We start from the raw sequence: 13,770 nt of genomic DNA on the forward strand, positions 1-13,770 counted from the left end.
AAGATGTAATAATTTGTGTCATTTAATCTTGTATTAGAATATAAATATTTTTAATATTATGTACAATATTATTAGCTTCATCGATTACTCATCATTCTAAATTCCTCTAAATTTATCTCCCATGTATTCCCGCTCCTATTAATTTCTTTTTATTAAGCTGTACTATATATTTTCTTTTTAACATTAACCAACCAATCTACTCAGAGATAATTAAGAAACGTGAAACGTGTAGTGGTGGATCCAATTTTCGGATCCCGGACAAGTATAGTACACAGATAAGAAAACGAAGATGGTACAATGAGCTGTGTATGAAAACGACAGCTTTAATCCCTAGCTACGATAACTAACAAATTAGATCGATGGACCGTTCACGTCATCATCAACTGCTCAATGTACACATGTGCATACGAGAATGACAATGTATACTGTAGTTTCACAGGAAAAAGATAACAAAAGTATCACTTGTTGATATGAGAGGAAAAAAAAAACTCATGGCTGCAATATATTTTTTGGATTCTTTTTTCCATTTTCGTTCGTGGGAAAGATATATATGCTCCATAAGACATTTAACGGTTAAAATTAAGAGAAAAAATAGCCATCAACTCAGAAAGAGTACAGAGGGGTTTATATCAGAAGAGACACGTACCTGATCTGATCAACTGTTAATTTGTTGCCGAAGTGCTAGGACTTGTTGGCTGAAATTCACTCAAACTTGACTTCAGCTTAGATAGCATATGTATATCGGAGCATATACATCATAAGCCCGAAATATATAGGTATATATATACACGAAATTTTGGCTATCTCCTTACGCATTAAACTAGATCACTGCTAGATTGTAGTACTGATCTGTTTGTCATGCTTGAATGTACTGGTAAGATCGATCCAGTTTCTTGTCGAGCAAAAGGATTAGTTTACACGGTTGCCAAACAAAGTAAAGCAACTTTAATAGTTCTTTTTTTGTCTTTAGTTGGTGGTGCTGCTCATGAGTTGTGATGTGTTTCGGCCATAAGTATTTTTTCTTTATGTAACCCGAGTCTTTACTGTTTTTATTAAAATATAATTGGTTGTTCTTCCGTCAGTTTTTAAAGAAAACTTTATTACAGTCTAGACTAGAGTGATTGATCGAAAGACATGAAGAGAGAAGCCCACATATAAAGCCAGAAAGAAAGCATATGCTTATCCCGTCGTAAAGAAGAAAAGCTCGGAGACGATGAAGGTTTGAGCATGAAAACCGTGACCATAAACTGTACTACAATCTAAATTAATAGAACAGGTCTATTTTACCCTCTCAACTTTATTTCGTTGGCTCACCTGAACCCCTAAGCTATTTTTAGCTCATTAAAAATGATTTAATTAACTCTTAGTAACATTTCTGTTTATACCAGTCGTATTTTAAATTAAAATTTTTAGAACCATAAATGACACCATTATCAATGTTAAAAATTATTTTCATCACTATTTGCTTAAACTTTTAAAATCAATATTAAGTTCTTTAGCTATGTAACCGGTGATAATAAATTAAGAAAAATGAGGCATAAGTTTGAAATACATCTACCGTATTACCAAATTTCAGTGCAATGTACACATAGAGAGATATGAGAAGAGAAATATTGCTAGAAAGTAATGTGAAGCGTTTTTAATATTTTGAAAAATAAAATGAGAACAAATTAGTTTATGGAGTTAAGTGCTCAGCTGAAATAGTTAGAGAGTAAAGATGACTTTTTCAAACTAATTATAGTCAGTTTTGACACAAAACTAGCAATGACGTTTCTACACCACACAAATCTTCCAGTCTAACAAATGTGTCAAAGCCTATGCATACACATAAAAAAATGAGTGGTCTATGTGGCTGTCTCAAGATGGATCTATACGCTTGGAAAAGACATCTTGAGTTGTGCTCTCTCTGTTTCAAAAATAATGTTATTTCATAATATAAGCATTATATTTTTTAACCTCACGGCTACTGTTGAAATCCTTTTTCCATGACAACAATCCGGTAAATTAGCTACAGGGTCATCTTTTGGGTTTTTAAAAGAAAAGGCTAAAACGGCATAGTTATAAATGAAAAATAATTTATGAATAAAATTTTGGTTTATAAACATAGCGCGTGTTTAGTTGGTGAAATTTTTATGTTTGATTATCATATCGGATATACGGACATATATTTAAAATATTAAATATAGTCTAACAACAAAACAAATTATAAATTCTGTTAGAAAATTGCGAGACGAATTTATTAAGTCTAATTAATCCATCATTAGCAAATATTTACTGTAGCACCATATTGTCAAATCATGACGCAATTAAGCTTAAAAGATTCGTCTTGTAATTTACACGTAATCTGTGTAATTGGTTTTTTTTACCTATATTTAATACTCTATACATCTATCCAAAGAGCTCGTGATTTTTTTTTTTGAAAACTAAACAGAGCCAGAGTCATAAGCACAAACAAAGAGCAGGGTAAAAAGAACAATGAGACACTGGAGTCTGAAGTTGTATTTTGCCAGTGCTGATACGGAGGATCCCAGCAGGATGGAGCTGAGCTGACACCCTTTTGGAACTTTGCGGGCGTTGCGTTCGCTTGTTGACAACGACTTGTCCACGCTGGGCCGTTCTTCACATGGCTTACTTTTTATATGGACGGCCAGTTTTTTTTCTCCCTCAAGAAAAGGAAACGTGAGAAGATTAAAACAAAAAAGAGACAAGAGTGATAATTCGTGAGATAATAACTAATAAGACCCCAGCAGGCAGGCTGATGGCGCGTGTGGGGTCCCTATTTCTGCGGAACACGACACGGCAAAAGCTGCCCAACCTCACGCGACGTTTTTCTAACCGATGTAACGAAATTCCAGATTTGCAGGGACGTATCTTTCACACCACACTTCACCGAATCAGCAGCCGTGCACACAGCCGAGATTCATCGCCCGCCGTGTGTTTCTGGGACCCAAACGAGCTGCGGAAATATCTCGGATTCTCGGTCCAAAATCCTTGAATTATTGTATTTCTTGCCCATTGTTTTGCCACAATAATACAACATTGTCTTATCACGCTAACAGCATGGGACTAGCAGACTCGCGTGATCAAAAACAGTCACGCCAACAGATCAGGGTAGTGTTATATTGACACGTGTGGAATGGTGTCACCAAACGGTGCAGATTTTGAAAATAAATTTTAGGAGGGTTTACTTTAAAAAATAAAAATTAAGAAGTTACAACATTAAAAAAAAGAAAAACAAAGTTCTTGTTCTGAGCTAAATTAAGGTCGTTAAGAGGTTTTGTTTAGTTTCTTTCCTTTTTTTTTCATTATCAGTGATAACTGAATTAAGGTCGTCTTCTTGCTGAGCTCGCTCAGCTGAACCTACTACAAAAGTATGCGATAATATACCTTGGTGTTCACCATGGCCCTGTGAATATACACACGGCCAAAAATCTATGGAGGCTACGGCAGAACCGACATTATGGTCTTGTTAGACGTCCACCTTCAGAAACTCGATACCCCAGGAAGCTGGAGTGGTTGCAGTGAAGATTGCGCTGCAATGGGCATTGTCCATCGTAGAATTTCAACTGGTCAGTCAGGTCCCTGAATAACCGCTGCCACTTAAGGAGCTCATTTCTTAAGGACTCGGCCTGTTTCAGTGACAGACGAGGAGATCAGCCGTCTGGATATAAGGATGCAATTCATATGAAATTTAATCAACCAGTAACCCCTCAAGGAAAATAGAAATTCATTCATGGCGCCTGAATCAAGTAGGCCGCATAAATCGTGTTGCACCACCCCTGTACTAATTTTGCATACTACAGGATACAGGTTAGAACCTTCAAGCATGCAGAGCAAGTAGGATACATTCGTACATACCTTGCATAGGAGCTGCTGCTCTGCTGCCTCAAATTTGGAGCACCTACAAGTAAGGTAAATCAATTGTTTTGAACAAACACTACACACAAATTTGACATGATAATGAATTATTTTTGTTTCTAAATCAGAATATCGAACGAATCACACGTATTAATTTGGAATAAGTCCATGTACCACCCTCACTTGTGTGTGCGCTTAGGTCTGGTTACATGCAACAAAATGAGCTGACGACAACGAACTTTGATTGCTTTGTTAATTCAGAGTTTTGCACACCTTATTTACAAGTAATATAGGCGTACGATGAAATAAGCAAATGATAATGCTTCATACGTCAAAAATGGAATGTACAACACAGAGAAATGGAAGTGCAAAATACTTGAAGGAAAAACACGATAACATTTCTCTACTTACTCAGCCTTTAGCACCTTCTTCACAGAGATTAAATGTCTGATCCTTTCATCTTTTATCTAGAATAATGCAACCAATGAAAAAACAATACTGATCAAAATTAAGAAAAATAGTGATCACATTTCAAACCTGAACAGCATTGATGTCTGCAGGTTGATTAGCATAATCGTTGGCGTTCTGCCTTTTTTGAGCCCTCCAATGAATCGTTGAGCTGGAAGTTCTTTTGGATGGTTCTGCATCCAATAAAATATTCAGAAATTTATAATGGTTCATTCCTTGAGGCGCCAACATGGAAAGGATCAGTAGTTACCTCCATTGGAACAATGGTCATGCAATACAGATTCTCTAGCTCTTGAATTGCCATCATAAGTCTTTGTGGAAGCTTGAGCCACTAAACTACCATCCCTGAGAGCAACAGTTGATGTATAATGTGCTGGAGGAAGTGCTTGTGTGACTCGAGCATATCCAACCAAATGAGCATGATACCTCCTGCAATATGCACATATATAGTTGATTGTGTCATGAGACGATGCAGTGGTAACAGATGAACTATGCGTCTGACTGGAATGTTCATGTGATTACATGTCTGCTTATTCAATGAATGACTGGTATTCCAGTGGTAAGAATTTTCGGCTCCATATATATAGCAAGTGAACTCACCAATACTCCAGTGTCATGTCTTTCAACCGTGTCTCAAGTCTATGGAAAAGTCCTGTCTTCTCGAAATCTTGTTTATCATGTGTAGGTCTTATGAAATTCGCCTCCAAGACCCCTAGCAAATAATATTTTGTTCAGAATAAAAAAAAACATGGTACTATAAGAAGCATTACCAGGAAAATCGTGTTGAAACTGCATTACAAACTCTTACCAGCAATGCCTTTGCTGCGACTTCTATCAGAGTAAACAGACCAAAAGGGCTGAACCAAGACAATAAAATGCTATCACAATGGGAATTGTAAAAATTAGGAATTCAGAATATTAACAAAATGAACATGCCTGAAACCAAAAAAGAATCACCAAATCCCTCATCTGTTTTTACTTAAAAAAAAGGAAAACCCAATTGAAAGTAAAGATTGGTGAAGCCATGAAGGTCCATTTACTTTTTTCGTGATTCTAATTCTCCCCTCGTTATAAGTTCTAGACTGCGTTTGTTTGGGGGTACAACAGTGCAGATTATTCGCGATTTTTACACACACGTTTCCCGAATTGTTGAACGATGCGTTTTTTTGCAAAAAGTTTCTATATAGAAGTTCATCATCTCAACTTTCTATTTTCTAAAGTAGATTTTCAACTTGGTAGTTGTTAATTTCATTGTTTACATCATTAAATAGCTATTTAAAAATCCGATAGTGTTCCATCTTTCATCTTTAATCCATAAAAGAACACAGCGTAACTCCTATTATTACTGATTTGGACTTTACAGCTGAACCACTGCATTGCCATACACATTTTCTTGTTTGAGAAATAACTTCTGGAAAAAATTGCATACAGCAACATCAACAAATTTTACCAGTATAAGACGGTTCTTGTGGTAGACATTAAATCCGTGTATATCCAGTTTTGGAGCACCTCTTAAGTAGCCAATTGTAGTAATGATGTCAATCTGACGAATAAATGAAATGAAAATGTCTTAGCTAAAAAGGAATGATGTTGCAATATAGTTGGTTATCTCTTTGAAATCATCAATATAATTAGGTGAATTGTTAATAATATCTGAGCAGTAAATAGATCTGAAACCAGGTTTTAAACAAAGTTTGCTAGAACAAACCTCTATGTTTATTCCAACTTGTGGTCGATATTTGATGCATTCACGGTATATGAGATCATTGACAACATGATGGGGCTCAACAACTCGTCCACACAGGATGATTTTGAAGTGTTTTGGTAGCTGAAGATATAGTATAGATGCATAAACCTGCCAATGTTTAAGTTAGTAAGCCGATGCAAACATACTACAGGTCTACATGTATGCTGTAAAACCATACTTTCTGCTTGAAAACTTACACGAAGTGAATATCGAAAGCGATTTGCAACATGCATATGATTCAACCTTCGTATTGTCTTCAGTCTATCTGGGATGGCAGGTGCTCCTGATATCATTATATCCTGCACAACCATGCAGCAAATTTCATTAGCAATAATTTTGTGCATGTCTCAGATAAAGACATAAATAACATTTGAGATTGCTAAAGGATGCTTAGTCCATTGCCATCTGGTATGAAACAAGAATACAAGACCCTGGGGTCCTAATGGTCACTGTAATTTCTGGAATCCACGAATGATCATTCACAAACATCCAATAATTCTAAATTTAAAAAGACAGTTTCTTCATAGTTTGTTAGAAAGAGGCAAGAAGAATGTCCTTCGCAATGTGACAGGGCCCCTAAGGTAGTACAGGTAAAACATGTATACCTAATTCAGAATATTTCTATATCTTCCCTCAATGGAAAGTAAATAATTTCAATAAATAAGATGAATATTAGATATTCAATGTGTGCAAACATATTATGGCCGCGTTAGGCATAAGCAATATCGGAGGTTAGTTATCCGGCGTAGAAAACGTAGTAATAGATTAGTACATGATTAATTAATTATTAGTTATAAAATTATAAAATATATTAATATGATTTTTAAAATCAACTTTCCTATAGAAAATTTTCACAAAAATACACTGTTTAGCACTTTGAGAAACGTGCGCACGGAAAAAGAGGTGAATCTAGGTAAGTTGCACTCTTGCCGAATGCGGCCTGTATCCTACCGCCAAATATAAAAACAAGGTCCATTCCACTAAAAGGTTAAAGGCATCCTAAGATATAGCTAGATTCCTCAAGCCCAAAATGCCATTAGTTATCTGCTTACGTTGTTTCTACTTGAAATCTCAATTTTCTATTATATATGTATTTTCAAGGGTGAAGGTGAGAACATGTGCATCCCTTAGCACACACTCTTTATATGCTATAGTAGACATATTAGTGCTCCCTATCCAAAAATCCCTCTTGGTTATTTTTATCCTAACCCTCAGCATCCATTAGATGCTATATGTTATCAAAATTTGGAAATTCTATATTTGAATGAATAATTTATGGAAATATTTTCCTTGCTAAAAATAAAAATATATTGCTTCGCAGCAGGTGACAAATGTAGCATGGATGTCAATGATTTTAGCTAAAGGACCAACTTATACATCCAATGCACCTTATACTAACTACATTATCTCTCCTGAAGCACCTTTCTAGTAGCTACATATGTACATGCTCTGATGCATCAACCATTCCATTCTCAAACTAAGTTGCTAGGTTTGCAATTAGTATTAGATGTTATATTCATGGATTCACCATTTCACTTTTCAAAGCAAAAAAACTTGTAAGTAATGTCTATACTTCACAGTGTATTGCACAAAATTAACCAATATTTACATCTATGGAAAGGGAGAAGTAAATCTTTACCTCTTCATCAGATGTAAAGTCAAGCTCCATTTCCCAAGCATCGTTGAACCACAAGTTGAATACAATTATTTTGGTGCCATGGCATCCCATGTCCTCAAACTGAAAAAAAATTGTATCTGGGACAAATCTTAAAAAGTTCTACAGTCTAGACTCTAGACATGCAAAAAAGATATATACTACGAGCAGTTTAACTTTAAGACAAAGTCTAGACATTTGCCAAAAAAATAAGAATAAATCTTTATAACTCCCTCCGGTTAGAAAAAAAAACATCATAATTGCTCAAATATTAGAAAATATAACATTACATATGCTCAATACATGTTTCTGCAACTAGATGGAGTCTAAAGTAGCTAAGCTACAATTGAAGAAGAAGCACCAACTGTTACTTTTATATCTGCATATTTGACCCGTAACATACCATAACCCAATAAATTCATTCGGGATAAATATTTACAAAAGGGGATTAGGGAATAACAAATACTGATAAATAGAGAAACTTACTTGATTCAATAAATCATCTTCTGAAGTAAATGGAGACCACCTCAAAAGAGTGGACAAGTTGGAAAAAAATTGTTTCTCACCATGGTCCATTCTTGTCTTGAAAGTATGAGATGATGCATCAAATTCATAGTCCACCTATAAAGTAAAATAGCAGAAGATAGCACTAGTTGATTCTCTTATAAAATAACAGTGCATTATGGGTTTAGCTAAGTTGAAGCCATATACGTAATTAGTTTGCTGAAGACTGTTACACTTGTTGCTACTGCCTAACTTCTACACTGAAACATGGTAATAAGTTGATGTAGATTGAGATACTATATTAGTAATAATATTGATCAAGTGGCTAAGAAGTTAATGAACTGACCACTGGTACAAATATGTCATCGCAGCCAGTTCTTGTAAGGAATGTATAAGAGAGTAGTCCAATACTTCGTGTCAATCTACTGTCAACATATTTAATATAAACAGAGTTAGCCAAATAAATCAAAAGACAGCTGAAAACAGTTACATGAAGCAGTATCACTCTGCATTGACTTCTCTTATCAGGATATGAACAAGAAGACAACGTAATGTTAAATTAGGGAAAACCTATTATCTTCTGTGCAGCTGAATACAATAACATCTGTTCCAAGCCTCATTGTGCTGGTTTTGAAACCATTTCCATCTGGTAGTTATGACTTTGCAACTCAGCTAGTGAAGCATTAAGCAATAGAACAAGCTGCCAAAGGCATTGGTGCGAACTCTTACATTGTCCAATGAATGAATCCCCACTTTTTGTTGAGAACCCGAAGCTCATACAACGTCGAAGAGACTCTGGATTCATACCACCTCCATCATCTTGAAATAGCATTAACAATACACTCATAATATTGCTACTTAGAAAAAAAAATAATGCAGCAGCTACCTTCAAAGAAAAACATATTACATCTACAATGCAATTAGATAGTACGTGTTTGAATGATACCTTGTATTACCAATGAATATTCGCCAATAGGAGAACATTTTATCTTATCTATCTTCACAAAGGTTGCTCCGTTGTTGACCTTTTTCCATGTCAAACATGTAAAACAAAAGGATTGAAACCAAAAGATTCATAAAGGCTGATAAACTTAGCACTGATATATTTAAATCAAAACCTCATCAACAGCATTGTCGAGCAGTTCTGCTACAGCTGCAGAAACATAACATAAATAAATCACCCTTTGAGTACATATTTGAATAGTTAGGAGCACACATATACAAAAGCAGAAGAAAAGTGCAAGCTTTTACTGATGTCACTATGACGCACCACCAAATGCCCACTTGTGCGAAGTAGCATTTGAATGAAGAAACTTGGGGTGGATCCTTAAGTGGTTCTGAGCACCTATCAATTGCAAATTCAATCATTAGAATAAACAAATAATAAAAAAGGTGCAGATTAACATGAAAAACAAATAATAAATAAAAATGTGTGATGGACAAATTGGACAATAATCATAATATCCTTCTAGAATATTTGTGCAAGTTTTTCCTCTGTTTGTTATGTTAAGAGATGAAAATTTATCACTATCACATGGAATATATCTAGGAGAAAGGGGAAATTTCATAATATTACAGTTTTACAATCATAATTGCAGATAAAACTAGGTTTTTCTGGTTAGTAGCGCATTGACAAAGATTTGAAGGTCATAACCTTTCAATAAATATCATGTTATTTGGCTAGTGACACTAACTTTATATGGTCAGAACTCCACAAGCCCCAGCACAACAGATGGGGTGAGCTGTGATTTTGCTTGGTTTTAGTTCAGTGAGCTCATATGACCATAAAACTTGTAGTTATGTCTCTAGCCGAAATATTATGGTTTTCTGCAACTTATTCAACAAAACATGTGGTTTTGTGAAATTTAGTAATTTACTATTAGATAGACCAAATCACAAGGATGTAGTGCCCACACCGCAAACCCTGGCAGTGCAGGTCGAATACAACCCTGATGTATACATAAAATATAGCAAATGTTTTAGCCTACCTAATTGGTTCTCATCTCAAATAGACGATAAAAGTAAGGGTTTTTAGATCTATTTTGACATCAGATGAACACAATAAGTCTCAGTTCCACACATTCAATGGAAAAGAGTTCCTATTATATTTTATTTTCTATGTATAAGTTTCAAAATCCCTCTAGGCCTCTGTAGAATTTATTTCAGGTGGAGTTATATGAAAGAGTCAACCCCTTATTTGCAGTTTTTGCTGTCAATGGTGAGATGTGGTCATGTGGAGCAGATGGGGAAATACACTGCAACCTGCCACACTGAGGATTCTAAAGGGGACTGTGACGTCATAAGATATTATGTGAAGAGGAAGGTTAAGAGCATACTGTTGATGGTGGGTTGAGCAGCAACACTGTACTCTCCAGCTTTCCAGAACTGCCGGGGAAATGGCGATACATTCGACATGGGCTGGGAACATAGAAATGCAGCTGTCTCCCCACTCCATTGTTCACTCCTTGATGAGGATGTCGTAGCAGCATGTCCTGTCATTGATGAGCATGTGATGGCACCTTGCTCTGTCATTGATGAGGATGTGGTAGCTTGAGCAGCATTTCCAGACTGCATGACATCTCCTGAGTTATAACCTTCTGAAACAAACTTCCGAGTTCCAGACTTCATTGTCTCTTCTGTGTCAGCAGCTTCTGCAGCAAAGTCCTGATCTACAGACAGTATAACCTCTTCAGTGCAATCACCTGCTGCAACAATCTCCTGGTCTGCAGAATTTGTAGGATCTCCAATGCCATCATTTACTGCAGAGTGTTTCTGCTTTCCAGATTGCATAGCCTCTTCTGCATCATCACCTACTGCAATGGATCGCTGTTTACACAATGTTAATCTGTGGCGAGCTGTATTACCTTGACCATGAGCTGCAACAAAATTTGGTCTGTGTAGTGTTGTCCACCGAACAGCATCATCTTTGCCATGAATATTTTGATCTTCCACACCATCTTCTTCAGTGGCCAAGTCAATTAATTCTACTTGCACACCAGCTCCATGAGCATGTCCATGAGCACCAGGTTCTTCCACAATAATCTCATCATCGGACAGGTCAACATAGTCTATTATTGCCATGGTTTAACCTGAAACAGCAAAATGTTGTAACCAATGGCGCATGGCATAGGTAAAATGCAGAAGAACCGATGCACAATATGTCTCCAATGTGTCAAAGATTTAATAAAACAAACAGGAGATTATATACTTGGTAACTCTACACCATCTTATTATATATACCACTATAAAGGACGAATGTCTACCTCAGTACCACCTCTACCATCACATAATGTTATCCATCTAACCTGAGCCGAATTTTATAATCGTTAAAATTTGCCAGCCAATGAATAGTTGGTTAACTGCATGTTAGATTTTTATTGCAATCTTGTAGACAGTAGATTGAAATGCACAATTCATGGTGCAAGTCACTGTGTCATATAAAGTACAGGACCATTTCACTGATATGCAATTAGAAATGGAAATAATAAAAAAATCTTACAGGTGAGATATGTCTCCCCCATGGGAACCAAGGCTCAATAACCAAAAATCTCCAAAGAAAAAAAGAAGTGAAGGTAAAAATAAAACTAAGGAGCATTGGCTATGCATCATTCTCCAATATTTTGGAGTGTTTGGTTTTTTAAATTTATCTTCTCTGGATTTAGAATTCAGTTGGCCAATCAGCACATAAGCAAGACTAGTAAATGAATAAGAAGAGTAAATTTCACAAAACAATATATGCTTTGACCAAGCTATCGTAAAACCACAGACCTACGGGGGAAAATTAACCATTTGCCACTCTTACGACTGCAATTAATCTCATGTGTCTATGACATGTGGGTCATAAGAGTGGCAAAATATTAAGGCCACTTGTAAGAGTGGCAAATAGTTAAATGCCCCAACCTAAGGGTGGTGTATCATACCAAATTATTCACAAAACTACATATTCAAGGCATTAACATCACATAATTACAGATTTAAAACAATTTTCATCACAAAACTTTTAGTTTTGTAACTACAACAGAGTTTAAAACACGCATACCACTCAGGTAATATTTAGAGAGGATTTGCAACCAAACCAGATTGACCCATTTACGGATCATTGATGGCTTGGATCTAAACTCTAAAATATGTAGCTTTGTGATAACTTCATTACATACAGGAGCGGATCTAGCGGGCGTAACCAGCCCCCCACTAACATTCGGATCTTGGATCCACCACTTATTACATTTTCGTAGTTTGCGATACACTACTCCAAATCTATAGTTTCATGATAAATCTAACACTAAATCTATAATTTTATAGTATTATGGTATACCGCCATATATTTTGAGATGTTTGATGAAATATATGTAATTTTGTGAAATATACTCTTAAAGAAGGAATATAATCAAGAGTCAAGAATCCTGAGGTGGACCACCAGTTGGAGGCGGTCCTTCAAACCAAACACTTCAAAAGCATAAAAGTTAGTGCAAATCACTGGGCAAGCAAGCAACTATTGACACGACTACTTTAATTATGAAGTTTAAGGTAGAAGCCAAACAACAATGGCAGTGCCAAAGCACCCCCAACAAAAGAAAAGTCCAATTGCATGACATATGAAGAACTGCATCAACGATTAATACTGCTGAGAGTCCAACTCCAATAAATTATTCCCCACAAAGGATTCTAAATGTATGGCAACCAGAAATGAATGTTGAATGTGGAGTACAAGTGTAGGTAAAAAGGTATGCATGAAAAAATTGTCAAGAATCACAATAGCTTTTGCAGCACACCCGAAAGGGGAACCGATAAAGGGCATCATTTTAACCACCGAAAAAAAACAAATAAAGAAGCTCCAGAAAAATAATATTTGGAAAACAACCCACGATCAATACACCCATTATGTAGCAAAGAAATCCACAGAAAATTTGATGCATCGGAGCAACATCCTAGAAAGAAAGAGTTGGGTAGAATCGCTCACGGGAAAAAATATGAGGCCGGAAGAAAACCCTCCGAACAGAACAGCCCAAGAAAGTCGGGGTTTTGCAACTAACGAAAACTCTGATCAACCTGTGCCCCGAGCCCACGACGGATTCCCGTTCGTCGCCAGCCGAGCAGAGCGGAGGAGAGGCCCCAGGACTACGGGAGAAAAATCCCTGCGTACTGCATTCGTGATTGGGTCCGTGGAAGGAAGCCCGGCGCGGCGGCGAGCAGCAGTCTGTGACTCTATGGGAGTTGGGACGGGAGCGGAAGCAAAGAGCTGCCACCTGCCGCCCGGCCGAACTTTACTTCGGTCTTTTCATCATTTCCTCTACCAAAACTGCTATGCGAAATACCAGTTATGTCCTTCACTTCCCGTGGTCTATGGACAGAGCGGAATAAGAGCATCCCCCACCAGAGGAGCCATCCGGTCTTCTGTTAAAAAAAAAAAAAAGTGCACAGTTCAAAAAGCTCCGTCTCCGCCGAAGAAAGAGAGAAGACACGAAAATAGCGTGTTTCTCTTCTTACGCCATTCCAACGAACGGGAGCTGGATCGAGCTCCTGCCTCCTCAAGGACTCC

The 13,770-nt window shown here is 36.7% G+C and overlaps 1 protein-coding gene across 6 annotated transcripts; it reads right to left on the reverse strand.

The window, feature by feature from the left end:
* Positions 1 to 2,964: 2,964 nt before the first annotated feature.
* LOC102722779 (protein MICRORCHIDIA 6-like) lies at positions 2,965 to 13,528 on the reverse strand. Of its 6 annotated transcripts, none has more exons than XM_040525029.1 (21): positions 13,192 to 13,527; positions 11,096 to 11,320; positions 10,568 to 10,954; positions 9,502 to 9,576; positions 9,350 to 9,384; positions 9,178 to 9,256; positions 8,961 to 9,050; positions 8,802 to 8,877; positions 8,578 to 8,656; positions 8,214 to 8,348; positions 7,713 to 7,811; positions 6,271 to 6,372; positions 6,035 to 6,181; positions 5,777 to 5,869; positions 5,135 to 5,183; positions 4,927 to 5,038; positions 4,577 to 4,755; positions 4,396 to 4,499; positions 4,270 to 4,325; positions 3,859 to 3,901; positions 2,965 to 3,629 (listed from the first exon to the last, which is right to left on the reverse strand). In XM_040525029.1, the coding sequence occupies exons 2-21, from the start codon at positions 11,310 to 11,312 to the stop codon at positions 3,459 to 3,461; spliced, it is 2,328 nt and encodes a 775-aa protein (XP_040380963.1). In that variant the 5' UTR covers positions 11,313 to 11,320; positions 13,192 to 13,527; the 3' UTR covers positions 2,965 to 3,458. The 6 variants fall into 6 exon arrangements, with proteins under 6 accessions (XP_040380963.1, XP_015694088.1, XP_015694086.1 ...); XM_015838602.2 differs by having other exon boundaries at positions 10,568 to 10,900; positions 13,192 to 13,526; XM_015838600.2 differs by having other exon boundaries at positions 10,568 to 11,320; positions 13,281 to 13,528.
* Between the last annotated feature and the right edge of the window lie 242 nt (positions 13,529 to 13,770).

The sequence above is a fragment of the Oryza brachyantha genome, chromosome 6 (genome assembly GCF_000231095.2).
Source record: "Oryza brachyantha chromosome 6, ObraRS2, whole genome shotgun sequence".
NCBI classification, from domain to species: Eukaryota; Viridiplantae; Streptophyta; class Magnoliopsida; order Poales; family Poaceae; genus Oryza; species Oryza brachyantha.

Coding starts and splice junctions, on each gene's coding strand:
- LOC102722779 (XM_015838600.2), bottom strand. CDS start 11,312: ATGGCAATAATAGACTATGTTGACCTGTCCGATGATGAGATTATTGTG. Junction 5,184..5,776: donor ACAAGAACCGTCTTATACTG/GTAAAATTTGTT, acceptor GTCTTGGTTCAG/CCCTTTTGGTCTGTTTACTC. Junction 3,902..4,269: donor AAGAAGGTGCTAAAGGCTGA/GTAAGTAGAGAA, acceptor CCTTACTTGTAG/GTGCTCCAAATTTGAGGCAG.